A 26530-nucleotide genomic window follows, 5' to 3' on the forward strand; every position below is an offset into this window, starting at 1 on the left:
ATTTTGTTTTTGATCTTGACATACTCATACAAATACTGTCAAATTAATTGTCCTTTTCTAGAATTCAATTTCCTCTTCAGCTTCAGGTTCTTATTACATGAAAAATATACATTCAGTTGATGGGGACAGACTATTCAGAAACAAATTAGAATAATGTTTCGGGAATTAAATAGAGATACGGAAAGCAGAAGTTGAGTTTGTTATTTAGGCTTTTACTAGTAGAATAATCTATTTGTTGGACATATCCCTTAGTATCTTTTGTGGTTATTGAAATAAAATGTCTTCTCTGTGGTTTGAAGGTCGCATTTATCTAGTGAGAATGGGGCAATTATTTATGCTAGTATAATTTAATCTCTTTAGGGAAAAAATCCTTTCCAGAAAGAAATTGTGATTGCATTTTATATTTTGAAGTCAAGAGTTTTACTCTTTCAAGCAAAACATTTAGCTCAATAGAGGTAAGACCAAAGCTTTATGGTTATGTTACCAGTTATTCTAGACAGTTCAAAATAATCCTGTTTTTCGGCCATGGTGGCTCTCGTTTGTAATCCCAGCATTTGGGAGGCTGAGACAGGAGGATCAAGGGTTCACGGCCAGCCTCAGCTACTTAGTGAGGACCTTTGCAACTCAGTGAGACCCTGTTTCAAAATAAAGAATAAAACATAGGTCTGGGGGTATAGCTCAGAGGTAGAATGCTCCTGGGTTCCATCCCCAATACTGCAAAAAAAAAAAAAAAAATTCTGTTCAGTGATGGATATTTAAAAAATTAAAGAGTAAAAAGCCAAGCTAAGCCGGGCGTGGTGGCGCACGCTTGTAATCCCAGCATTTGGGAGGCTGAGACCAGAGGATCCCGATTCGCAGACAGCCTCAGCTACTTAACCAGGCCCTCTGCAACTCAGACCCGGTTTCAAAGTAAAGAATAAAAAAATAGAGCAGGGGGTATAGCTCGGAGGTCGAATGCCCCTGGGTTCCATCCCCAGACCCCCCCCCCCAGAAAAAATCCAAGCTAATAACCAGTGAGAAGGCAATTATGTTTTGTCACTTTTATAACTTAATATTTCTCCTATTTATACCTCCTCATGTCATAGAAGCTGGAGACCAGCTTATTTAGTTAAAGAGAAGTTAGGATTCAAGATATGTGAAACAGTAAAGAATAACTTCAGCAACTGAGATAGATAAAATATTTTAAACTGGCAGATTTTCTTGAAAAATTCATCTTTTGAATCCTCAGTGAAATCCTTGATTTTATGTGAATTTTAAGGAAAAAATGGCCAAGAAATAAGTGAAAAGAATAAAATTAAAGGAAATTCATTGCTTAAAAGAACAGCTTGGAAAAAAGATTAATTATTAAAAACTAAGTAAAGAATATCTCCTGTACCCAGAAATGACGTTTTGTCAATAGTTTGTATAGGAATTGAAGTGAGAAAACCCATTTACAACATGAGCAATGAAGTATTTTGCTTATAGCTGGAATGCTCTTCTGTTGTAGTTTTTAAGTGACTGCTTCAGGACAACATCTGGATGTGACTCATGGATTAAAATAAGGAGAACTGAGAAGCATTCTTGTCATCTTTTTTAGATTTCTTCAGTAGGTGGTATTTGTTATTTTTGAGCTATTTTTAGCATAACTTTTAATTTACCCTTGGCAAAAATATTAAAATATTAACAAGTATGGAATAGGCAAAGACAGAGAGTAAAAGTGAGATTGTTATATTTGGGGAATGAGAATTATATCACAATATCTGTCTGCCAAGTATGGTTCCCAGTGCTTTGTGATTTTTTTTTTTTTTTTAATGGTACTGGGGATTGAACCCAAGGGCATTCTACCTCAAGATACACCACTAGCCCTATTTTTTTTTTTAATTCTTTATTTTGAAACAGGTCTTCAAAACTAAGCTGAAAGAAGGCCTCTCTAAGTAGCTAAGGCTGGCCGTCAACCTGCAATCCTCCTGTCTCAGCCTCCCAAGTACTGGGATTACCAGCATGTACTACCATGCCCAGCTTGCTTTGCATATTTTAACTATAACTCTTGAGGTAAGATATAGTCATTAAGATCATTTTGATAAAGAGGAAACTGAGGTAGTAAATTAAATTGTCTAAGATCATATAACTATTTAAAAGTAAAACTGAGTATCCAATCCAAACACCCTTATACCAGAGACTATTCTTCTAGACCTACACTAATACTATAGTTACCAGCCACACGTGCCAGTGAACATTTATAGTGTGGTTAGTATGAGCCATGATGTGCTGGTAGTAAAAATATACTATGGATTTCTAAGACTTAATATGAAAAAAGAATGTAAATCATCTCAAGTTCACATTGATTATATATTTAAATAATATTCTAGCATATTATGTTAAATAAAATATAATTTTATTTTTAAATGTAGCTACTAGTTAATTGAAAATTAAATGTGTGGCTCACATTAAATTTCTTTTAAACATCATGATGAAAACTGCTCACCAGTGAGTGAACAGGCCAACTAGAGAGAAACAACAGAGAGTAATGGTGGGCAAAGGAAATAAAGGATATTAGAATGGGAATTAGATTAGCACTTTGATTTTTTTTCCCTGAAGTTGTTTAAGTTGTTGTTCCTTAAAGCATGATCGTGTACCATCTGCCTCAAATTTATAGGGTGGAGAAGATTCATAAACACCCTAGATCTCCTGAAACAATCCCTGAGAATGGGACCATCTCTGAACCTTCAGTCTTCTCTAACTCACTATTTTAGTTTCTTCTTTGCAGAGGTTTTCAGGCTAGCTATCAATGGAAATCTGTAGGAAAACTATAATTCTGGTTTTATAAAAAGGCAATGCATGTGAAATACTATTTTCTTAATTTTCTGATTAGTTTTGTTATATTGGATTATAAAATTTAATAAAATGAAAGACACAGGGAGCTGATGACAGTGTCATTTAAAGAATTACATTTTGGAGATTGGTTGCTACTTGACAAATGGGATGAAAGCATTAAAATTACCCTCTAATTTCTAGTCTGGCTTTTGAAAGGAGTGCCACAGTAGTTCATTAAGTAAACTGGGTAATTGCCATTGACTCTGTGATATGGTAATTGGTGGTGTTTGGAATCTTTATATTGGACTCAGGCTAGAAAAAGAAGTTGCCTGTTGAGTGTTTTTATGTTTCTATGATACACTTTGTTGCATTGATTTACCTCTTAAATTATACCAGAGTTAGCCGGGCGTGGCGCACGCTTGTAATTCCCACGGTCGGGAGGCTGAGCCAAGAGGATCGCACAGGTTCTAAGTCAGTCTCAGCTACTTAGTGAGGTTCTCAGCAACTTAGTGAGACCCTGTTTCCAAATAAAGTATAAAAAAGGTCTGGGAGTATAGCCTAGAGGTAGAAAAGCCCCTGGGTTCCACCCCAGTACCACACACACACACAAAATTATATCAGAATTTAGGACTTTCAGATTACCCTAGCCTGTAAGATATATCAATCTATTTATTCTCCTAAGAGACAATCATAGTGAACTATTTTTAACATAGCAACTACTAATAAATTAATCTTATTTCCTCATCATTAAAAGGAATGTACAGACCTCAAGGTCATACAGTAACATTCCATGTTAATATTATTAGTGGCAAATTCTCAAATTTATATTAAACATATATAGTTTTGGTTACCTATAGCCTTGGTCAATGATTACCTAACCAAAACTGCTAATGATATTGATGGAAAAACACTATCCTTCATAGAAAGGTTATCAGAAGGAAAAACTATGCCTGAATAAAGTTCTTTGCATGAATGACATTTTTGTTAGATATTCATCGTCTATTTTTTTTCCCAATATAAGCTACGTTTTCCTCCAAACTGTTCTTGGCCTGCTTGCATATTTGAAGGCATAAATGCTAATTTTAGTAAGGTACTAGTATTCTAACACTAATACTGCTAGTATTCTAGCAGCTTGCAAGACAGTTTCAAATGATTTTCATTAGCAATTATGACATCACAAAAAGTACATTACTGGCACTGACTAGAAATACCAGTAAGGGTAGTGTCCAGTTTGCAAAATGTTTCTAAACTGATTTGAATTTAGAATGCATTTTCTCATAATGTTATAAAATATGCTTAGGATTCTAGACCAACCTATAAAAATACCTTTAGCCCACCTACATAATAGTGCTTTTCCACAATCCTTTAACATGTTTATATCCTGACTTTAGAAAAATATATAGTGAGAGATGCCCAATTAAATTTTTTTTTTCTCTTGTTGAGAGAAGCTTTCTAGTCAGGAACATTGAAACATGGATAAAAAACCTTCATGAACATCAATATCAATATAAAATATCTCTCAAGGTCTTTTTCTTCTTGGATGTTTTGGATTGTGCCATGAAGGGATATTGGGTCTCTGCGGGGGCAGGAAATCCAAATTACTGCTGTCTTCCATTTGATTGTATGAGTCATTTGTGAATTGAGTCAGGTACTTTTTATACCAATGTGAAGGAGAAATAAAACATTTTAATAGTTTTGTTTGGTTTAGCATTCAGTAGAGGTTATGTGCACAAGCTGAGGCGTATATGCTTTATATCCAGCAGATAAAAGACGTTATACGTTAAGTGAATGAATGACCACCTGGCATTCCTGTAGCGCTTTAAATTCTGCCTGGTCTTTTTGGTGTTGTGGAAATTTGACACACACACACACACACACACACACACACACACGTTATTTTTATAAGAGCTTTAAAGTTGAATCACAGACTTTAATTTCTTGTACAAGAGACAGTGCTTGCCATCAACCTGCTATAAAAGGTTTTGTTTTTTGTTTTTTTGCGTGCAGTGGGAAAATTAGCAGAATAAGGAGATTGCCTAATGGAATTAAATTTCCAAAGAACAAACTGATTTTCTAAGATTTAAAAAAAATCTCTCTAGGTCTCAATATCAAGGGAATGTTTTTATTTCGAAATAATAACAACTTTCTTCCTTTTGGCCTTAAATGTAAATGCCACTGTTCCCTAATCATATCCTTCTCCATGAGCCATCATTAGGAATAACTGTAGGATAACACTTAGGACATTTACGAACGGGCTGTGAAACTCAGGCTGACCTGAATTCAGGTCATGTTCTCATGTGTAAGAAATTAGTGTTGGAAAAGGGTACAAAAGAGTAGGTTTGTCTTATTTCAGGATTCAATTTTTTTTTCATTGACACCTTGAATTAGCAAAATGCAATCCATTTTTAAAGCATGTGTGAAGTAGGTGAGTTTCTTTGGTTACTGTATGTTTGCTTACTATCTTAAGTAATAAACATTTGTCATTTTAATTTTTAAGTTATATTTGCTATTTGATTTAAATATGAATATACTTTATGCTCAATATCTTAAGGTTCTAATAACTTGCACATAGTTTTAGTAGTGCATAAATTGGGAAATTTCACAGGAATTTTTTTTTCTTGATTATGAATACATTTAGCGATATCCTGATATAACACAGTTTATCATTGTTTCTTCCTTAACACGGGAAATGGTTCTTTTATGTTTAGAGAAAATGTTTTAAAGATATTTGAAGCCCTCTATTTCATATAAGCACATTTTATCTTTTTAAAAATAGGCAAATCAACAAACTGGGAAGATGATGGTTGGGGAGCTTGGGAAGAAACAGAACCCCAGGAACCTGTAAGTCTTTATAAATATATGCATTTTATGCAAGTGGTATTTTCCTTTTGTAATGATGGTGACATATTTTAATGTTAGGTTGACATTTTAAAGTCTATGTCAAGAAAGTGTTATGTTTATTTAATAGTATCTAACTAGATACTTGTTCTTAAAGAATTCAGTGACTTTATAGCCAAGTGGGTGGGTGTCTTAGTCCATGCTATAGCAAAATATATGAGACTGAGTAATTTATAATGAACAGAAGGGTTCTGACTCATGGTTCTGGAGGCTGAGAAATCCAATATCAAGGAGCCAGCGTCTGACAAGGGCCTCTTACCATATAACATGGCAGAAGGAAAGGCAGAGAGTAGAAAATAAAGTGTGTGTGTAAAAGAGGACCAGCCTCCCCATTTTATAACAAACCCACTCCTGTGATAATGAACTCACTGTGCCATAACATACTAATTAGCTCTCATTAGGCCTCACCCACACTGTCATAATGGAGATTAAAATTTTAACACATGCTTTTTTTTATTTTTATTTTTTTTAAGATTTAAAAAGTTCAAGTGTATTTTTTTTTTTTGGTGCACTACATTCATACATCATAGTGGGATACAAACTTTTGTAGACATACATGCACACATCACCCAGTCAGCCCCCACCCGATCCCCACCCCATTCTCTCCCCATCCCTCCTTCCCATGCTTGGCTTAGTGGTTGACATCTAGTATTATAGCACTTTATCCAAAATTAAAAATGATAATCTCACATAACAGTTTCATTTGTCTGATACCAAGCTTTTAATGACTTAAAGATAACATTTCAATATTTCTTTTTGCTTTCTTTCTTACCAGAGAATATTTTTTTCTATTTTTTTAGGTGAAACTATCATATATTTATATATTTATTTTTCAGAAAAAAATCTATCCTAATATGGAATATGGACTCTAGATACCCAAAACGATCTTGAAAAAGAACAAAGCTAGAAGATATATATTTTCTGATTTCAATCCATATAAAGCTACAATAATTGAAACAGTGTAGTACTGTTCTAAAGGCAGATATGTAAACCATTGGAGTTAAATAAAAGCCTAGAGCTAAATTCTTCCCTATATTGTCAAGTTATTTTTGACAAGGTTTCCACGAACATTTGGTGATGGAAATAATAATCTTTTAACTAAATATTGTTGAAAAATAATAATTACATGGAAAAGAATAAAGTTGGACCCTTACCTAATCCCATATACAAATATTAACTCAAAATAGATAAAAGACCTAAATATAAATCTTAAGACTATAAACTTTTAGGAGAAAATCTGGGTCATAAAACCTCACAACACTGAAATTGGCAGTGATTTCTTGGATATGATTTCAATGGCACAGGCAACAGAAGAGTATACAAACTCCCTAAAAAAAAAATATATATATATATATATATATATTGTATATCCAAAGACAATGTAAACAGAGTTAACAGTTACTAATAGAATGGGATAAAATATTTCCAAATGCTATATCAGAAGGTATATTAATATTCCAACTAGAAATCCTAAAAATTAACAACAATAAAGGCAAACAATGCCATTTAGAGATAGGTAAAAGACTAACATAAATAATAAATCTCCACAGATAACCAATCTTAATTGTCTGTTGGATGGAAAATCTTGTTTCTCTGGTTCTGGTGTGTGTTACCTATTTCTTCTTTGTAGTTAATCTCTTTGAGTATTTTCTCTAGCGCTGGTTTTGAAGACATAAATTCCTTCAGTTTCTGTTTGTCATGGAAGCTTCTTATTTTTCCATCTAATTTGATAGAAAGTTTTGCTGGGTAGGAAATTTTTGGCTGGAAGTTGTTTTCTTTCAGAGTTTGGAATATGTTACTCCAAGCCCTTCTGGCTCTCATGACTTGGTTTGGGAAATCTGGAGCGATTCTAATTGGTTTGCCTCTGAATGTCACTTGGCCCTTTGTTTTTGTTGCCTTTAAGATTCTCTGCTTGGCTTCCACATTGGTCATTTTGACAATTATGTGGTGTGGGGATCCTCTTCTCCGATCCTGTCTAAAGGGAGTTCTATAAGTTTCCTGGATCTGTGTATCAACCTCTTGCTCTATGTTTGGAAAATTTTCTGCTATTACTTCCTTGAAGAGATTGTTGATCCCTTTGGTTTCACTTTCTTTTCCCTCCTCTATTCCAATTATTCTTAGGTTAGCTCTCTTAAAATGGGCCCATATTTCTTCAATGTCAGATTCCTGCTGTGGGATATTTTTTTCTAGATTAGAAACTATGCGTTCATTTTTGGAATGATCATCTTCTAAGAGCGAGATTCTGTTCTCCATGTGGTCTAATCGGTTGTTTGTGCTTTGAATTGAGGCCTTTACTTCATTAATTGCATCCTTTATCTCTTTTTGGCTCTCTCTGAGTTCTTTTTGAAGCACCTCTATTATTTCTACAGTTATTTTCCTGATTTGATCTTCTAGAAATCTCTGATTTTCTGTTTTATCAGGTTCTGATGTTGTGGGGTTGTGGGCATTCATTGCACCAGTGTTATTTCTCTTTCCCATGATTTCGGAAGTTTGTGCCTTTTCTGGGTTCTTCCATTGGGTCACTATGACTTCACTTAAGGTGCTCTGGATCGCGAGTCTGTAGTATCTCAGACCCCACTACTCATTTACTGGGTTGTATCACAGAGTCTCCGACCCAGAGAGTCGATAGAGGCCGCTTTAGACTGTGGGGGGTGCCAGGTTGCACGTTCTCCTATGTTGTGATATCTCTGCACTGCCCCTCCCCCACTGGGTCAAGTCCCAGGGAGTACAGTACTGGGATTTCTCCTTTGTGGCCCGCAATTTGACTCAATGTTCTTGAGTTCGCAGATGTAGCTGTACTGGACTCAGTGAATTCGCTGCTGCTGCCGCCGGTGGCAATATGGTGCCGCTGCTATGCCCTCGACCGTGAGGCTGGCTTATTTCTTCTTGGTTTTGAGTTCCACTCTGAGTCCCTGCAGCGTGTGCTGAGCTCCGCCACTGGGAGCTTTAGGTGCTCCCTGCGCCGAAAGATCCCGCCCGGCTGTTCCGCAGCGTCTCACCTCGGCTTGCTGTAACCGTCGGGTGAATTCGCTGCTGCCGCCGGCAGTATGGCGCTGGTGCCGCGTCCTCGGGCGTGAGGCCGGTGTATCTCCTCTGTGGCTCTGAGCTCTGTTCTCAGTCCGCTTTCTCTCTAGAGCCTGGTGATTTTTTTGTTTCTCTGGTGATGGTGTTTTCTGGCTATGAAAGGCGCTGATTTTGTGGTAATGGAGATTGGTTGTTAGCGGGGCTCTTAAGCCCTGCTTTTCTCGGTCCTAACACATGCTTTTAGAAATAGTTCAAACCATAGCAATGGGTTGGATGGAGAATGTTGGTTTTAGGATTCCTTATCCTTCATGTTATTCTTTTTAGACTCTTTCATCCATTTTTCGATAAATATTTGTTGTTCCCACCATATTCTAGGGATTTTTCTAGGTGTTGGGAATATAGCAGTGAACAAGGTAAACAAATTCCCTGTGTAAATATATTTTCATGTATGAGTAATAAAAAAACTTAAATGTAATTAAAATATTTTAAAAAATCATCGTCAACATGATTTACATTATGACATGAAACCATACTACACCAATAAAAGCACATTATAAAAAAGAAAATTAGATTCTGTAAAGAAGTAATAAAATAAAAATGTTTAATAAAAAAAAAACTAACTTAAATTGACTTAATAAGAAACTGTTCATTCACACTGAAGGAAGTCCAGAGAGAGGATAGCTCCTAGTTTGGCTGATCAGGTGATTCAGCTGTGTCATCAAGTTCTTCCCTCCTGTCTACTTTGCATATGCAGTGTTGGCTTCATCATAAGGCTATTTAAGACATCTCACAGATGTCATGTGGCAACATAGTTCTTCATTTGTGACTGAAAAAGACTTGGACTTTATGTGACTCTTTAGGAGAAGGCAATAGCTTTCTGAGAAACCTCCAACAAACTTTTCTTAGATTTTCTTGGCCAGAATTGGGCTGCATGCTCATTTTTGGAACAGTCCTTGGCAAGGGTTATGAGATTTTCATTGGTCAATCATATCATTCTTTGGAGCTGGAGGGTAAGATGGTAAAGAGGATCAGCTTCTCACTGGCTACACAGGAGTTGATACTGAACAACAAAAAACATTGGGATTTTTTTTTTAAGAGAGAATAGACATATATTCTAGATAGGTCTTCTTATAGTCCCCAGTGCCCAGTAACTTTCACTGTAAAGGGAAGGAAGAAATTTTAAAAAGGTAAGAGGTATCAAATGGTGTTAAGCTATGCAGATACTTCGGGTGGTTATGTGATAGCAAGTGATTAACAACTGCAAGTGGGTGGGCAGGAAGGCTTTTCAGAGCATGTGACATTTAAGCTGAGCTCAAAAAGAACATGAAGTCCATGAGGTAAAGATCTGGAAAGAGTGCTTTAGGCCAGGGCAAAGCTCATGCAAAACCTCGAAGGCTGGAGGGGCTTGGCATTTGAAGGAGCATGAAGAAGACCAGTGTGGCATGGCAGGACAGGCTGCAGCAAGAAGGGGTCAGAGAAGAAGGCAGGTCTAATGTAAAGCACTGGGAATTTGGAACTTACTCTAAATGCTATTGGAAGCCACATTTTTCTGATCCACAGTTCACCTTGGCTGCGCTTTGGAGCGGGTTGTAGTAGGGAGCAGAAGTGGAAACAGGGAGACCAATTATGTGGCTGAAGCAGCGGTTTAGTGGAGAAATGATGGTGTCTTATATTAGTGAAAATAAGACATGGAATCTGGGTAACTGTTGGAATAATACTTTCTAGTGAGTTGGTTGTTTGAGATGAGGGGAAAGTGAAAAATCAAGAGCAAATTCTTTGATCCAGGGTGTGGCATAGAATAAATAAGATATGATTGGCAAAATGTTTTTATTCCCAAAAGGTGAGTAATACATATCATCCTGTTTATTCTGTCAGTGTTCAAAAATGTATATAATAAGATTTTAAAGGCCTCCTAGACATTTGGCTTGAGCAGTGGAGGAGTGTTGTGTCATATTGGTTTGGAGAAGATGGAGAAAATAACAGATTTGGAGGAGAAATATCATGTTCTATGAAAGAGAGACATGGTCACAAAACAAAGGTTTATGACAATGTTCCATGTGGAGAATAAGAATAGGAAATCATTTCAGAAGACCTTTGGGTGGATTGGAATGCCTTGACTAGGATGAAGTCCTACTCACAGAAATGAATTAGCATCTCACCACTGCAATAAGAAGCACCTTGTCCTTTGCTGTTCTAGTGCTGTGTCAAAACAGACTTGGCTACTCTGTCTCTGCTGTTATTAAGATTGACTGATTTCTGCAAAGAAATACGGGAGCTTGAGGAAGTTTTTCACAAAAGACTTAAGGAATATAAATTTTCTCTGTGCATTATGTTAATAATTACAAAATAATTTGATAGTTATTTGTTTTGTTCCTATTCAATTAAACCATGAACTTTTTGAGATTACGGGTTGTCTTATAGGAACCACTGCAGTTGTTTCCGTTTGTTTTCTGGAAGAAAGTGAATTCATACTATTTTTAACTTGTGAAAAGGGGATGCCAAACCCAGTGAAAATTAAAGCATAATAAGAAATGACACCCAGAAATAGCAACTGTTTGGTTAATCATTTTAATTTTTATAACACCTTCAGAGACCCTCGTTCATTCCTAATTTTGACAATTTGTGTTTTCTCTACTTTTTTCTCAGCTTACCTAAAAGTTTTAAAATTTTATTTATTTTTTTCAAAGTTCTTAGTTTCAGACCTTACAGTTTCAGTGACTTCTGTTGTCTATTTTATTCTCTAGCATTTTAAGGTAGAATTGTAGATGACCCCTCCCTCCTTTCTTTTTTTTTTTTGGCACATTCACGCATGTATTTGCACGCGCACGCGCGTGTGTTTGTGTGTTAGTTACTGGGGATTGAACCCAGGGACATTCTACCTCTGAGCTAGACGTCTAGCCTTAATTTTTACTTTTTTTTTTTTTTTTTTTTTTGCGGGTCTGGGTATGGAACCCAGGGACATTTGACCTCCAAGCTACACCCCCTGCCCTATTATTTATTCTTTATTTTGAAACCAGGTCTCACTGAGTTGCAGAGGGCCTCACTAAGTAGCTGAGGCTGTCTGCAAACCGCTATCCTCCAGGTCTCAGCCTCCTGAATGCTGGGATTACCAGCGTGCGCCACCACGCCCGGCTTATTTTTTACTTTGAAATACGGTCTTGCTAAGTTGTTGATGATGGCTTCAGTATGTTGCTAAGGCTGGCCTTGAACTTGCAATCCTAGCCTTGAACTTGAATCTTAGCCTCCCAAATACTGGGATTACAGGCATGCTCCACCACTCCCTGCTAGATTACTTATTTAAATCTATTTTTTTTTGTAACATAATGCTAAAATTTCACTCTTAAGCAGTGATTGAGCTGTACCCCACAAATTTTGATATGTTCTGTTTTCAGTTTCTTTCAGTCACAATATTTTCTAATTGCTCAGGGCTTTTTTTTTTTAATGGTGGGTTTGTTAGAAACATATTGTTTAATTTCCAAATACAGATGTTGAAGGGTGGGATATATTCCAAGTCCCCCAGTGAGTGGCTTAAACCTTGGGTAGAACTAAACCTATGATAAAGTTTATAAGTTAGTCATAGTAAGAAATTAATAATAACTAATAATAAAGCAGTAGAACAATATTAGCAGTATACCATAATAATAAAAAAATAAAAAATAATAAATAATAAAATTGCCAGCTCATTACTCTTGCACTTTAAGGGCAATATTAAATAAAATTAGGGTTATTTAAATGCAAGAATATGATATCCAGTTAGTCTGATAACTAAGTGACTGATGGGCAGGTAGGAAGTGTGGACATACTGGGCAAAGGAGTAAAACTGGACCAAGGAGTAAGTCATGTCTTAGGCATGTTGGGCACATGATGATGTGGGAATGGTATGAGACTTCGTCATGCTGCCTGGGACAGTGCACAATTAAAAATGTATTGATTTTATTTTTGGAATTTTCCATTTAACACTTTTGGACTGTGATTGGCCACAGTTAACTTAAATCACAGTGAATGAGTCTGCTGATAAGGGGTAACTATTATATTTGAAGATTTTTCAGATTTTTTTCTGATTATTTCTAATTTCATTCTGATGCTGTCAGAGAACATATTTTGTATGCCTTCTTACCTTCTTAGTTTTTTGAAACTGTTTTGTGACTTCACATATGATTTACCCATACATGTGTATTAAAATATATACATTCTAGCCGGGCATGGTGGCGCAAGCTTGTAATCCCCGTGCTTGGGAGGCGGGGGCAGGAGGGTTGCGCAGGTTTGAAGCCAGCCATGCTGGCTTAAGAGACCCTGTTTCCAAATAAAAAAGTACAAAAATAGGTCTGGGAGTGTAGCCCGGAGGTAGAAGGGTTTCCAGGAACCCTACTACCACCAAAAAAATAAAAAATAAAATATATACATTCTGATTGATGAGTAAAGAATTGTGTGTATTTCAATTGCTCACTAGTTTTCATATCTTCTATATTCTTCCTGATTTTTTTTTCATATTTATGTTATTGAGAGAAGATCATTGAAATCTCCATTTGTTATTATGGAAATGTCTAGCTTCGTTTTCAGTTTTGCTTCATGTCTTTTGGAGTTTGGTTATAAAGTACATATGCATTCATATTGTCATATCTTCCTGATACCTTTCATTCTGGGGTATTGTTCTTTGTCTTTAGTGTTGTTGATGTTAAAGTCTGTTTTATCAGGTACTATAGTCATTCCAGCTCCTTTTGGTCACTAATTTTTCCATTCTTTTAACCTATTCATGTCTTTGAATCTATATTGTGTCTCTTATAGACATCAGATAGTTGGATTTTGTCTTTTTAATCAATCTGACAATCTTGGCTTTTGATTAAAGTGAATCATTTAATTTATTTTAATTGTTGTTATGGTTGCATTTATACCTGACATTTTGCTATTTGTTTTTATATACCTCATATTCTTTTAGTTCCTGTTTTCTCCTTAATCTGTACTTTTGTGTTAAGTAAATATTTTAGTGTACCATTTTCAGTGCTCAGATTTTAAATTCTTATTGTTATATTAAATATGTACCATATCAATATAATTTACATACATTATAATTTTCCAACTAAAGTATACAGTTCACTCTTTTTTAATATTCACAAAGTTGTGCAACCATTATGATCTAATACCATAATGTTTTCATCATTTCCCCCACAATCCCATATTCATTAGCAGCCATTCCCTATCCTTCCTTTCTTCCCAGCTCCAGCTCCTGGCAGCCACCACTGATTTACTTTCTGTCTTAAGATTTGCCTGTACTGAATATTTCACATAATAGAATTATGTAATTTTAAAGACAGACTAGCTTCTGGTTTTTTTTTTTTTTTTTTTTTTGGTGGTACTGGGGTTCCTGGAAGCCCTTCTACATCCGGGCTACACTCCCAGACCTACTTTTACATTTTTGTTTGGAAACAGGGTCTCCTAAACCAGCGCGCGCGGCTGGCTTCGAACCTGCGCGATCCTCCTGTCTCTGCCTCCCAAGCGCGGGGATTACAAGTGTGCGCCACCACGCTCGGCAGCTTCTGTTTTTTCATAATTTAGACTTTTGTTTTTATTCTTTGTTGTCTTAGATAGTTTTCTTTTTTTGAGACAGGATCTTGCTAGGTTGCTGGGAGTCTCACAGTATTGCTGAGTCTGACCTTGAGCATTCCACCTTCCTGTCTAAGCCTCCCAAGTACTGAGATTATAAGCATGTGCCACCAAGCCTAGCTTGTATTCTTTTTCTTTTGTTTTGGTTTCATTGCTTTAGCGGGACTAAATGAAATTTTATTTAGCTAAGGTAAGACTTCTGTTGTTTCTTACTGCTGTCAGTTATCATGGACAATTTTAAAGGCATAACTAGCTCCAGAGGCATAATAAGAATCAGAGTGAAATTTGGCAGTGTATGAAATGTGAAAGTACAAGCTCTTGTCAAGGTAACAGATACAGCTGCCCGGTAGCAAGGTGAAGAATGGAAAGGAAATTTTCTATTTTTCTTTTGCTAGGAACAGATGACAAACTCAAAAACCTATCCTTCCTGAAACTATAACTAGTCTTGTCCACATTGAAGATGACACCAGGAACAGAAAAAATAGAATATCTTGAAGTCAGCTTGTGGTTGTGTCATGGTACAGTCACTAAATGCAGTGTTAGGGTTCTCCATCAGTTGCCATTGGGTTGAGGTTATTGTGACCAGCAGAGGACAGTATGCTTCTCTTGTTAGTGAGGCACTATAGAGCTGCTGTGTTTTGGTCCTTGGGAATACTGATGGGCATAGACGAATGGCAGGTAGAGGTCGCAGAGTGAAGTGGAGCAGCAGCCAGTGCAGCTGAATGCTGACCCTAAAGCCCGCTGGCTACTGCTGAGTTCAGCCATAAAGACTCCAGGGTGCTTTTTATATCCACATGTCTGGTCTGTTAGCTCTTTGAGGGTAGTTTCTCATTTTTATGGCCTTAGAGAGTAAAGGGTTTTTGTATTCAGAGACACTGCTAGGGGTATGGTCAAAGCTTTTAAGAAAGGAGAAAGCCTCTTTTACTTTTTCTGCTCTGAGATGTCATCTATCAGGGTTTAGTGAAGAAAGTGTAATTCAGGATCCAGCAGAATCGAGTCACTCTGAAAGCAGTGGTAACAGAAGCAGCAAGAGGCCAGGCGTGGTGGCGCACACTTGTAATCCCCGCGCTTGGGAGGTGGAGACAGGAGGATTGCACAGGTTCAAGGCCAGCAGCTGCGCTAGCTTAAGAGACCCTGTTTCAAAAAAAAAAAAAAATCATAAAATAGGTCTGGGAGTGTAGCCTGGAGGTAGAAGGGCTTCCAGGAACCCCAGTACCACCAAAACAAACAAACAAACAAACAAACAAACAAACAAACTGAAATCAGACACAGCAAGAGGAACCACAATGTCTACACCTTGAAAGATGATGATAGTGAAAACTATGATTAGAATGAAGAAAATGGAAATAGCACACAGAAAAATGGGAGAAAGAATGAGACAAGAGTCAGACTTGCAGGAAGGGGAGGATTGCTGTCCTTGGACCAGCAGGACATCCCCTATGGGGAAACTGTACTTCCTGGCACTCCATGGGGACCATGGCTGTCCTACCAGCTCAAATACCTACTATAAACAGCATATCAAGCAGACTGGCACCTTTGCCTCTGTGGAGCAGTTATGAAGGTTTTATAGCCATATGGGATTCCCTACCTGATGGCTACAGTAACTTTATCTCTTCAAAGAAGAAGTAAACCCATGTGGGAGGATGATGCAAATAAAAATGGTGAAGAGTGTATCATTCACCTGTGGAAGGGCTTGGCCTCCTGTGGCTGGGATAATCATATCTTAGCCATGCTAAGGGAACAGTTAATGTGTGTGTGTGTGTGGGGGGGGGGATCTGTAGGGCTGTGATCTTTGTCTGCTTTCATGTGGACATTATATCAATTCGAAATAATACTGCCAGTGACCAATTAACCATAGCTTAAATATGGGATGTGCTGCAATTAGTACTTAACCTACCTCCCAACACCATTATGGAATACAGAATTCACATGGACAACATCAAGTATGTGTTGAAGGGCATGGGTTGTCCCAGAGATTAGCAGAAGTAGCTCAGTAGTTGGTCCTAGAGTTGGTGGTAGTGGAAAGGCCTGGCTTGTAGAGAAGGGATAGACCAGGCTCCCCTCTAGGGCTTCTGGCCCCTTGCTGTAGTTCTTGAGGAGGTTCCCTGCCCACCCACACTGTGAGGTACTTGGGAACAGAGCCCTTTGCAGAAGTCCAGTTGCACTGCCTGGGCTGGCTTTGTTTCTGTAGACTATCTTGTCTTTTCTATGCTAACCACTATCCTTTTTATTTGTTTTTGGTACCAGGGATTGAACCCAAAGGCCTTTATCTCTGAGCCATACCCCCAAGCCCTTTTTTAAATATTGTTTTGAAATAAGATCTTGATAGGTTGCTGAGAGTATCTCTAAGTTGCTGAGGCGGCTCTTGAGCCTGTGATCTGGCTCAGCCTCCCAAGTACTGGGAGGAAGTACCATGCCCGGCTGCCAACCACTATCTTAACATGAAAGACAAGCACTCTTTTTTTTGGGGGGGGGCTGTTTTTTAAAGATAATTTCACTGAACAAAAAGTCTTCTTCCCCACCAAGAATGTTTTTTATTTTTTATTTATTTTTTTATTTTGGTGGTACTGGGGTTCCTGAAAACCCTTCTACCTCCCAGTTACACTCCCAGACCTATTTTTATATTTTTTATTTGGAAACGGGGTCTCTTAAGCCAGCGAGGCTGGCTTCGAACCTGCGCGATCCTCCTGTCTCTGCCTTCCAAGTGTGGGGATTACAAGCTTGTGCCACCATGCCCGGCACCAAGAATGTTTTTTAAAGGAAGCATATTCTATTGGCTGTTATTGTCAGTAGCCAGCCACATCTAAGAAGGTATGCATCTATGACACCTACAAGCCTTAGGGTCTGTAGGATGGTTGTACTTCCTGGCACTCCATGAAGACCTTAGCTGGCCCACCAGCTTACACAACTATGAGTAGAATATCAAACAGGTTGGCACCTTGGCCTCTGTGGAGCATTTATGAGGTTTTATAGCCATGTGGGAATCCCTAGGGACTTGGTAGCCATGGTAATCTTCATTTCTTCAAAGAACAAATAAACCCATGTGGGTTTGTATTTCTCCTGTAGCAGTTTCATGCTTGTATTTGTCTGCTGAGGCTACCATAACTGAAGACTACAGACTTGGGTAACTTGAGCAACAAAAATTCATGTCATCACAGTTCTGGAAGTTCAGTCCAAGATTAAGGTGCCTTCAGGGGTGGTCTCTGGTGAGGTCTTTCTTCTTGATTTGCAGACAACTAACTTCTTGCTGTGTCCTCAGCCTTTCTTCTGTGCATATGTGGGCAGAGAGGGGTCAGAAGGTATTCTGATGTCTCTTTGCCATAGAAGGACATTGGTCCTATTAAAACACAAACATAGAAAAATACATAAACACATACAAATACTTATATATGTAAATACAAACATTTATAAACAGGGCACCAGTCCTATAGGGGTAGGGCCTTAGTCTCTGGAATTCATTTAACCTAAGTTACATCTTTCAGGCCCTAACTCCAAGTACAGTCACACTGGGGGTTTATTTTTTATTTATTTGTTTAATTATTTTTTGTGGTACTGGGGGTAGAACCCAGGGTTTTTTCTACCTCCAGGCCATACTTCCAGACCTATTTTATATTTTATTTGGAAACAGGGTCTCACTAAGTTGCTGAGAGCCTCACTAAGTAGCTGAGGGTGACTTCAAACCTGTGCAATCCTCCTATCTCAGCCTCGCAAGCACTGGGATTACAAGTGTGCGCCACCACGCCCAGCTCACACTGGGAGTTTAAAGGGCTTCCGTATGTGAATTAGAGTAGAGGAGATACAATTCAGTACATAACAGTGTTCAAAAGAATGGATCCATCTCAAGCTTAATTTTTATTGAGCAAATGAAAAGAATAAGGTTAAGGAATTCTTACTTGCCCTTCAGAAAATGAAATAAGAGAATGAAAAGGCAACCAGGCTTTCAAGATGGATTGTGTTAAGGCCAAAGGGTGGGAAGTATAGAATTGGTTTGCTTGATAGTAAATAGATGGTAAATGAATAGTGGTTATTGAAACAAGAAGGTTCTGGTCAGGGTACTTGAAATAGGCAGCATGGGAAATTTCCACTCAAAAGAGACTTTGAAATATGTTCCATCTGTTTTGTAAAAAAATGATATAATACATTTTACAGGTAATTATGAATTTGCAAATTAATAGGAAACAAAAGCATGCTGGTTAGATATAGAAGCCCCAGAGAAATGATTGTTTATAGGCTGAAGAGTAGTATATAGCACAGCCTGATTAAAGACGCTTAGAACATTAATAATTTGAGATGATGCTGAAAAATCTCTTGCCTTATTTCATTATTTCCATTATACTCTGGAGCCATCTGCCACATAGGGGACGTAAGCATTAGATTAGCCAGAAGCAGAAGGAGCATGTTCAAGCCACCCTAAGGATGTGCTCTAGGTTATCCTCATGAGGGGTGGCTGCAGAGGGTCTCCTTCCTAAACCTCGTTCTCATTGGGAGTTTAGACATTTGACTTAGAAACACCCATTTTGCCAATGACCCTCTTTTCAACATTAATGCAAGCTAGCTCTAGTTCGGTGATTCTCACAAAGGGTTTGATTTTTCTCCTGAGTGGACATTTGGCAATGATTTGGCATTGTCCGGAGATGTTTTTTGGGGGGAGGGGCATCTAGGAGTAAAGGCCAAGGATCTTGCTAAGCATCTTACAATATACAAGATAGTACCCCTGAACAGTTATCTCACCCAGAATGTCAGTAGTGCTGAAGTTTAGAAACTGATTTAGTTCATGACTTTAATTCTCAAATCTGTTGTGGGGTTTTTTTTTTGGCCATTTTGCAATTTTTGTTCTCCATAATTTCTTGGCCTTGAGGGGCAGCTTCAAAGCATTTTACCTGTAGGACCATGAATTTTGTTTTAGTAGATTCTGGCCAAGTGATTTGCTAGCATGAAGAGTGCAGCTAAATGATTGTTTATTAACCAACCGAGGTGGATTGAGACTGTTTCTGTCTCTGACCATAGAACAACAAGTAGTCCAGGTTCAGTCTAGCTTGAAATGTGTATGCATAAATGCTAATAGACCTGTTTCAGTCTCTCCCTATAGTTCTCTGCTACTTTTTCTTTCTCTTGTTTATTATTGTTAGCTTTAGTTCACATCTGCATTCCCAGCTGCAGGGTACCTTCTTCTGCCACCTATCTGGCTGGAGTAAGGGGAAGCAACCTTGGGAACTTGAGTATGGTTAAACACACTTTCCACCATGTCTCTTGACTTCAGCCTCAATTTTGCTCTCAGTCCCAGAGGAACTTAGCACTAATTCCTAAAACCAATTTGTGGTTTTGCAGTTCAACTGAGGCTGCTTCTCAGCTTTCTCTCCATTAGTTTAGAAGTTAGTTTTCCAGGGACAAGAAAATCAGTTACCACTCATCCATTTGCTTTCTAGCTCTGAAACTAAATTTTGTGGCATTTCCCTACTCTTTCTTTTTTCCCTTTATTAGTTTTGCCTCAAAAATAAAAATTCTTTTGAAATAAGGATACAACTCAGTGGTAGTATGATTGCCTAGCATGTGTGAGGCCTATCCCCAGCACTGCAGAAAACAAAAGGGTTTGGGCTGGGGTTAAACTCAGTAGCCCCTGCTCAGCATGCGCAGGGCCCCAGGGTTATTCAACATCAAAGAAAAATTTTTTTACTATTGTTTTAGAATGAGAGTAAAATTCATATGTTTAATTCACTCTCCTTATCTGAAAGTCCAGACTACTTATACATTGTTCTTCCCTTTGTTTTTTCTTTTTCTTGTGGTACTGGGATTGAACCCAGGGAATTCTACCTCTGAGCTACACTCCCAGCCCTATTTTTTTTAAATTCTTATTTTGAAACAGGGTCTCACTAAGTTATGAAGGGCCTCACACAGTGGCTGAGGCTGACGACAAACCCAGACCCTCCTGTCTCAACCTTTCAAGTACTGGGATTACAAGTGTGTGCTACCATGCCCGGCTCTGTTTTTTCTATTAAACATAATTCGGAAGTTTTTTCATATCTACATATATAAGATATCTGATTGTTTTCACGGATTACTATTTTGTTGTATAGATTTAATCAAACCTCTGTTGAGGGACATCTCTCTAGTTTTTATTCCCTCTTTCCCACCTTCTTCTCTTTCTCTTTCCCTCCCCCTATCTCTCCTTCCTTTCATTACAAGCAGTGCTTGTAACAAGCTTCTTTGCATCTGTTATATATTTTTGTTTACATATAGGCATAAAATGTCATGATTGAGAGTCAGTTGGCCTGAATTTCTATCCTAATTGCTACTTATTATGACATCTTGGACTAGATATTTCATTTCTCTGAGCTCAATTGCCTTGTTTCTAAAGTAAAATTAGTAATATTGTCAAATTTATAGGATTATTATGAGGATTAAATGAGATGTGCTTAGTAAGTGCTCAGTAAGTATTAGCTGGCCTTATTTCAGTAGAATAAATTTCTAAAACTGAATTTACTAAGGAAAAAAAGTATACATTTTAAATCTTTTTTTATACTAGAGATTGAACTCAGGAACATTCTACGTCTGAGCTATGCTCCCAGCCCTGTTTTATTTTTTATTTTAAAATAAGGTCTCTTGGCCCTGTGTGGTGGCACACTTTGTAATCCCAGTACTTGGGAGGCTGAGGCAGGAGGATCACAGGTTCACAGCCAGCCTCGGCTACTTCATGAGGCCTTCCACAACTTAGTGAGACCCTATTTTAAAATAAAAATAAGGAATAAAAAAAATAGGGCTATGGATGGAGCTCAGAGGTAGAATGCCCCTGTGTGTAGTCCTGGTAAACACACACACACACACACACACAGAGCACACACAGTCTCTCTCAGTTGCTTAGGGCCTTGCTAAGTTATTGAAACTGGCTTTGAACCTGGGATCCTCCTGTCTCCGCCTCCTAAGTACAGGGATTATAGGTATATGACACTATGCCGGGCCACATTTTAAATCTTGATAGAAATTGTTACATGGCACTCCTAAAAGGTGGCTCTGATTTGTATACAAAATAGTATTATATGAGAATAACTTCTCTAAAACAGCATTTTATCATTGATTGTGTGCTTGTGTCTATTTCATAAAATTGAAATAATTCTCTATACCCATTTTTTTAAAATCAAATATTGGGAAACAAAATATTAAGAGATTAATTTATTTTTAAATTTAATGAGGTCCTGCTGTTTGCAGGTATTTTTGAAATTGTTGACCCCTAGCATGTTATCAGACTTTGCTGTAGTTGAAATGGCAATGCCATTTCATAGTGGGTTATTTTTTTGTGTGTGTGTGTAAGGATGGAACCCAGGGGCATTCTACCTGTGAGCTATACCCCTAGCCTTAATTTATACTTGTATTTTTGAGGATCTCAGTAAGTTATGGAGGGCTTTACTATGTTGATGCGACTGGCTTTGAACCTATGATCTTGCTGTCTCAACCTCCCAAGTACTGGGGTACAAGCAGTGCCACAATGCCTGGTTTCATTCCATTGTTTTAATATTTTAAATATTAAAATTTTACACATGAGTGAGATTGGTCATCTTTCCATGTTTTTCACATCTTTCCATGTTTTTCACATCTTTTTATGTTTTGTTTTGTTTTGTTTTGTTTTGTTTTGTTTTTTGGTGGTACTGGGGTTCCTGGAAGCCCTCCTTCCTCCGGGCTACACTCCCAGACCTATTTTATATTTTTGAAACAGGGTCTCTTACGCCAGCGCGGCTGGCTTCGAACCTGCGCGATCCTCCTGTCTCTGCCTCCCAAGCGCGGGGATTACAAGCGTGCGCCACCACGCCCGGCTTTTTTATGTTTTTTTTGAGTGTATAATATTATTTCTTTTTTTTCCCTTAAACTTTAATAGCAATTTAAAGTCCATAAGAGTTTAGCTATTAGATTTTTTAATTTATAGATTTTTTAATTTATACAGACTAGAGAAATACCTAACTGTGTAGCATTCTTTACTTTTTGTATAACAAAATTGCAGAAGCATTTATGTCTCTTGCCTTAAAACAATATATGAGCATTTCTATGACTTGGATGGCAGGCTACTGAGAACTCCAGTGAATGTACTGAAAATCCCTTAATTACACTGTATTTTACTGGTACCACTATAATGTTTAAACATCTTTGAAAGTTAGCACAGTGATAGGAATGATAATAAGCTGCAAATTATGGATTTACTTTTACTGTACTAAAATTGAAAGCTTTGAAAAGTTTTGACTATTTCAGTGACTATCAAACTACTATAATAGCTGAAATGCAAAAAAAAAAAAAAAATTGCTGCTGTGTTTACCAAGTGATAATTTGTCAGCCCCTGTGGCAGCTAGCATTAATTAAAAGGCTGGTGGCTCTCAGCAACTTAGTGAGACCCTGTTTCCAAATAAAGTATAAAATAGGTCTGGGAGTATAGCCTGGAGGTAGAAAAGCCCCTGGGATCCACCCCCAGTACCACAAAAATAAAAGAAAAATTAATTAATTAACTAAAGGCTGGTGTCAATACTGCCATTTTATCATCTGATATATTATAAAAGAAAAATCATTTGACAAATTTTTGTGCTTAAAATCAAAGGAAAGAAAAATTTTACAATATCTGCTTTCACCTTGTTTAAAAAGAATTTCACAATCCATAGTAGTGGTTTCCTTATTTGTAACAGATTAAGAAAAATTTTTACAGTTCTTAAGTCAAAGAAAAGAAAGTTTAAGCCACACGAAAATATAAGTATAGATTTATTTCCCCCCTACCCCAGCCCCAACAGGAATTATGAATACAATTAATGTAACTTTGGTAACAGTTGCTAGTTTTTGTTAAACCAAGGTGGTCTCTGGTGTAGCACCCTTTAATATTAGGTGAGGTGCTTTATTTTCCTTCAAATTTCATGCCTCACTTGGGAAATTAACTACTTTGTCAGTTGATGGCGTTATTTTGGGATCAGTAGCTTCAAGGGAGCAATATTAGTGACTATGGGCCCCATTATTGTGGGGATGTTTTCCAAAAACCTAATTGGTAGGCAGATGTCCTTATGGTACAAAACAGAATGGTGAGCCTGCATCTTACCAGCCACCAGCTTTGTGCCGATGGTCTGTAGGCTTCACAGAGCACCATTCTGTACAGCCCAGTTTCCTGCCTGAGTTTGTTGATGATGTGGACATGAGGCTTTGCCAAACGAGCTGATACCAGCTCATTGTGATTCAGCCTGGAGTGGAGGTTTCTCATCTCCACTCCAGAGGTATTTTATCGCCATAATCCTGCCTTGAGGCACCCTTGAAACATCTGACACAGGAGCTACTTCAGACACACCCACATTTTTTACTTTTTGGTTTAGATTTCTGTTGCCCCTTCTCTGTGCATTAAGCTAGATCCTCAACAACCGTTGTCTGCCGAGCTCTAAGTTAGGACTTTTGAGCCCACCTTGCTTTGGCCTTATGTTACTTAGAGCACTGGTTTTCAGCGAAACTAGGGCAGTTTTGTCCCCTCCTCCTGGGGGACAGTGTTTGGGTCTGTTTGGGCATGTGGGAGTACTACTGGCATCTAGTGGGTAGAATCCTGGGGTGCTACTACAGTGTACAGGACAGCACCTGACAATGAAGAATTATCCTGCCTAAAATGTCGAAAATGCTGAGATTGAGAAACCCTGGTTCTGAGAGTAGTACTTTAAACAGCATGTTTTGGCTCTGATGGAGTCTGGTTGTGCCTTGATCAGCACTTTTTTGTGTGTGTGAGGTACTGGGGGTGGAACCCTGGAGCTTTTCTACCTCTGGGCTATACTCCCAGACCTTTTTTTTATACTTTATTTGGAAACAGAGTCTCACTAAGTTGCTGAGAGCCTCACTCAGTAGCTGAGGCTGGCTTTGAACCTGTGCAATCCTCCTGTCTCAGCATCCCAAGTGCTTGATACCCACTTTTTAAATAATGAAATGAATTTGAATTTAAATATTTGGAGTACATCTCAGTTTTTTTAAGGGCAGGTATAATTTTGGGCAACTTACATCTCCATTGTGTGTGGGGGGGGGCAGGGAGGGAGAAGAGGAAGCAACTGAAATCAAGTGGCATATAAAATCACTTTTGTTACTTGTTGGCATATTTTAAAGAAAAGCTTTAAAAACAAAACACTTATAAAAATTCCCTAGAGAAGTGGGACCCAGAGCACTAGTATGGGAATGTTTCCTCTGCTAGGAATGCCTGCCCCCTCTTCTCTCTCCTGCTATACCTCTCCTGTTGCTGGCTACTTTCTACTCTGTTCTCTAGGAATTATATAGGGGTTACCTCCAGTAGGAAGACATTTTTTTCTTGTATCCTGCCCTCCCCACACCATCTAGTCTGTGACTCTCCCATTTGCTCCAGTGAATAGCTACTGGAAACTCATTCAGTGGGTTTCCCCTGACAGTGTAAGAACACTAAGGATAAAGGGACCTCCTGTCCCCCTGTCTTGTTGTCTAACAGTGCTGGCACAGAGAGGCGTGCCATCCTTCTGGATGTGGTGTACAGCACAGATTAAACAGAGACAGATGTGAACACTGAGGTTCTGCTCATTCTCTTGGATTCTGACCCACAAACCACTTTCTCATTCATCCTCAGTCCCCTGATTTTAGAGGTGAGGAACCAGAATCTCTAAGTAAATTGTCCAAAGATTGTATTAATGTATATTATTTAAAATTTTTTACTTATGACTTCGTATGGTTAGTGGCAATACACTTATTCGTTCAAGGCCTTGGTTTCTTTTCTGGACAGTGAGGAGTTTCAGATGATTCCCATACTTCCATTTCTCTATGAGATTGTATAATTCTATCAGGTAGCTGAGAGAGGATTGACATTTGCATGGGGGAGATGTCGGCCTTGGAGAGAGACATTGTTAAGGCTTTTGATCACACTGTCTTGTACCTAGTGTTGAATTTCTTACTTAAAATATGTTTCATATTCAGCCAAACCAGTGGTTTTCATCTGGGGCATTTTGCTCCATTGGGGACATTTGGTAATGTCTGGAGATGATGTTAATTGACACAACTGAGAAATGCTACAAATATTCGGTGGGTAGTGGTGACAGATGCTGCTAAGCATGCTACAGTGTGCAGGTTGCCCCCACCCATGAAGAATTGCCCAGTCTAACCCATCTGTAGAGCGGGCATTAAGAAAGCCTACGCTAAATTATTAAGCCTCCAAGAGTTTAGTATTTTCAAGAAAGAGCTTGCTTTTAAGTTTCTTAGCATTTCTCATAGCATTTATGACCTTTTTAAGTTGATAAATACTCCATATGTATCCATTAGTTATTCAGTGTTTATATATAAAGGGAGAGTCCTGTGTCATGGCTTTCCTTAAAAAAGAGTAATTGGCCAGGCATGCAGGCATGGTGGTGTACATTTGTAAATACCAGTACTTGGGAGGCTGAGACAGGAAGATTACAGGTTCACGGCCAGCCTCCGGAACTTAGTGAGGCACTTTGCAACTTAGTGAGACCTTGTTTTAAAATAAAGTATGGAAAATAGGATTAGGGATATAGATCGGAAGTAGAATGCCCCTGGGTTCAATTCCCAGTACTTAAAAAAAAAAAAAAGCAATTGAAGAACAATATTAAATGCAAATCACCCCGTCAAACAGGGTTACCTTACCCAGCCTTGTGTTTGACTTCACTGCTTTTTACATTTTTAATTATTGAGAGGCACTAGTCTTTTTGTCTGGGAGTAGAGCTTGCCACCCCCTTAATTCTGGATCTACAGCAGTAGGCATTATATGAGGTCACCCCAAGTCACAGCAGCAGTAAGAGTAGAGAGTGGCAGAGATTTATAGGTGCTTGGCAGATTTGCTGTGGGGACCTGCATCCCCTGGCAGGGCAGCCCCACACAGTTGGGACTGCAGTTAAACCCCACCGCCGTCATTCCAGTCCTTCCCTCCTCCTACCGTGTGATCTGGGGAAGATGTCTTGATCAGTCTGTTTCCTTGCCCAAAATGGGGGTAGCAGTGGAGCTTTCGTCATAGAGTTACTCTAAAGAATTCAGGTGTGGAGAGGGCTAGACAGCGTCTGACATGAGTTCCTGAGGCATCACCTGGTGGCCAGTGTCATCCTTGCCTTACTACTCTTGACTTGGATGAACAGACCCAGACACACATCAGTGTTGGAATATTTGTTAATGGGCCCACCGTCTTGTGCTCAGGATAGTGCCAAAGGATTTCCTAATCACAGAAGAAATTTCACATTACTGTGTCCTGGTTCCT

At 38.3% G+C, this 26530-nt stretch overlaps 1 protein-coding gene across 1 annotated transcript in view; it reads left to right on the forward strand.

Annotated features, from left to right (window-relative positions):
* Window positions 1-26530, forward strand: part of RAB3GAP2 (RAB3 GTPase activating non-catalytic protein subunit 2) — a gene marked incomplete at both ends in the record, with an annotated part of 109662 nt that overhangs the window by 12099 nt on the left and 71033 nt on the right. The window contains one exon of the mRNA XM_080699526.1: window positions 5570-5634. Coding sequence (XP_080555652.1) covers window positions 5570-5634 — 65 coding nt within the window. The remainder of the gene's footprint in view (window positions 1-5569; window positions 5635-26530) is intronic.

The sequence above is a fragment of the Muscardinus avellanarius genome (assembly GCF_963383645.1).
Source record: "Muscardinus avellanarius genome assembly, chromosome: 7".
Taxonomy (NCBI): Eukaryota; Metazoa; Chordata; class Mammalia; order Rodentia; family Gliridae; genus Muscardinus; species Muscardinus avellanarius.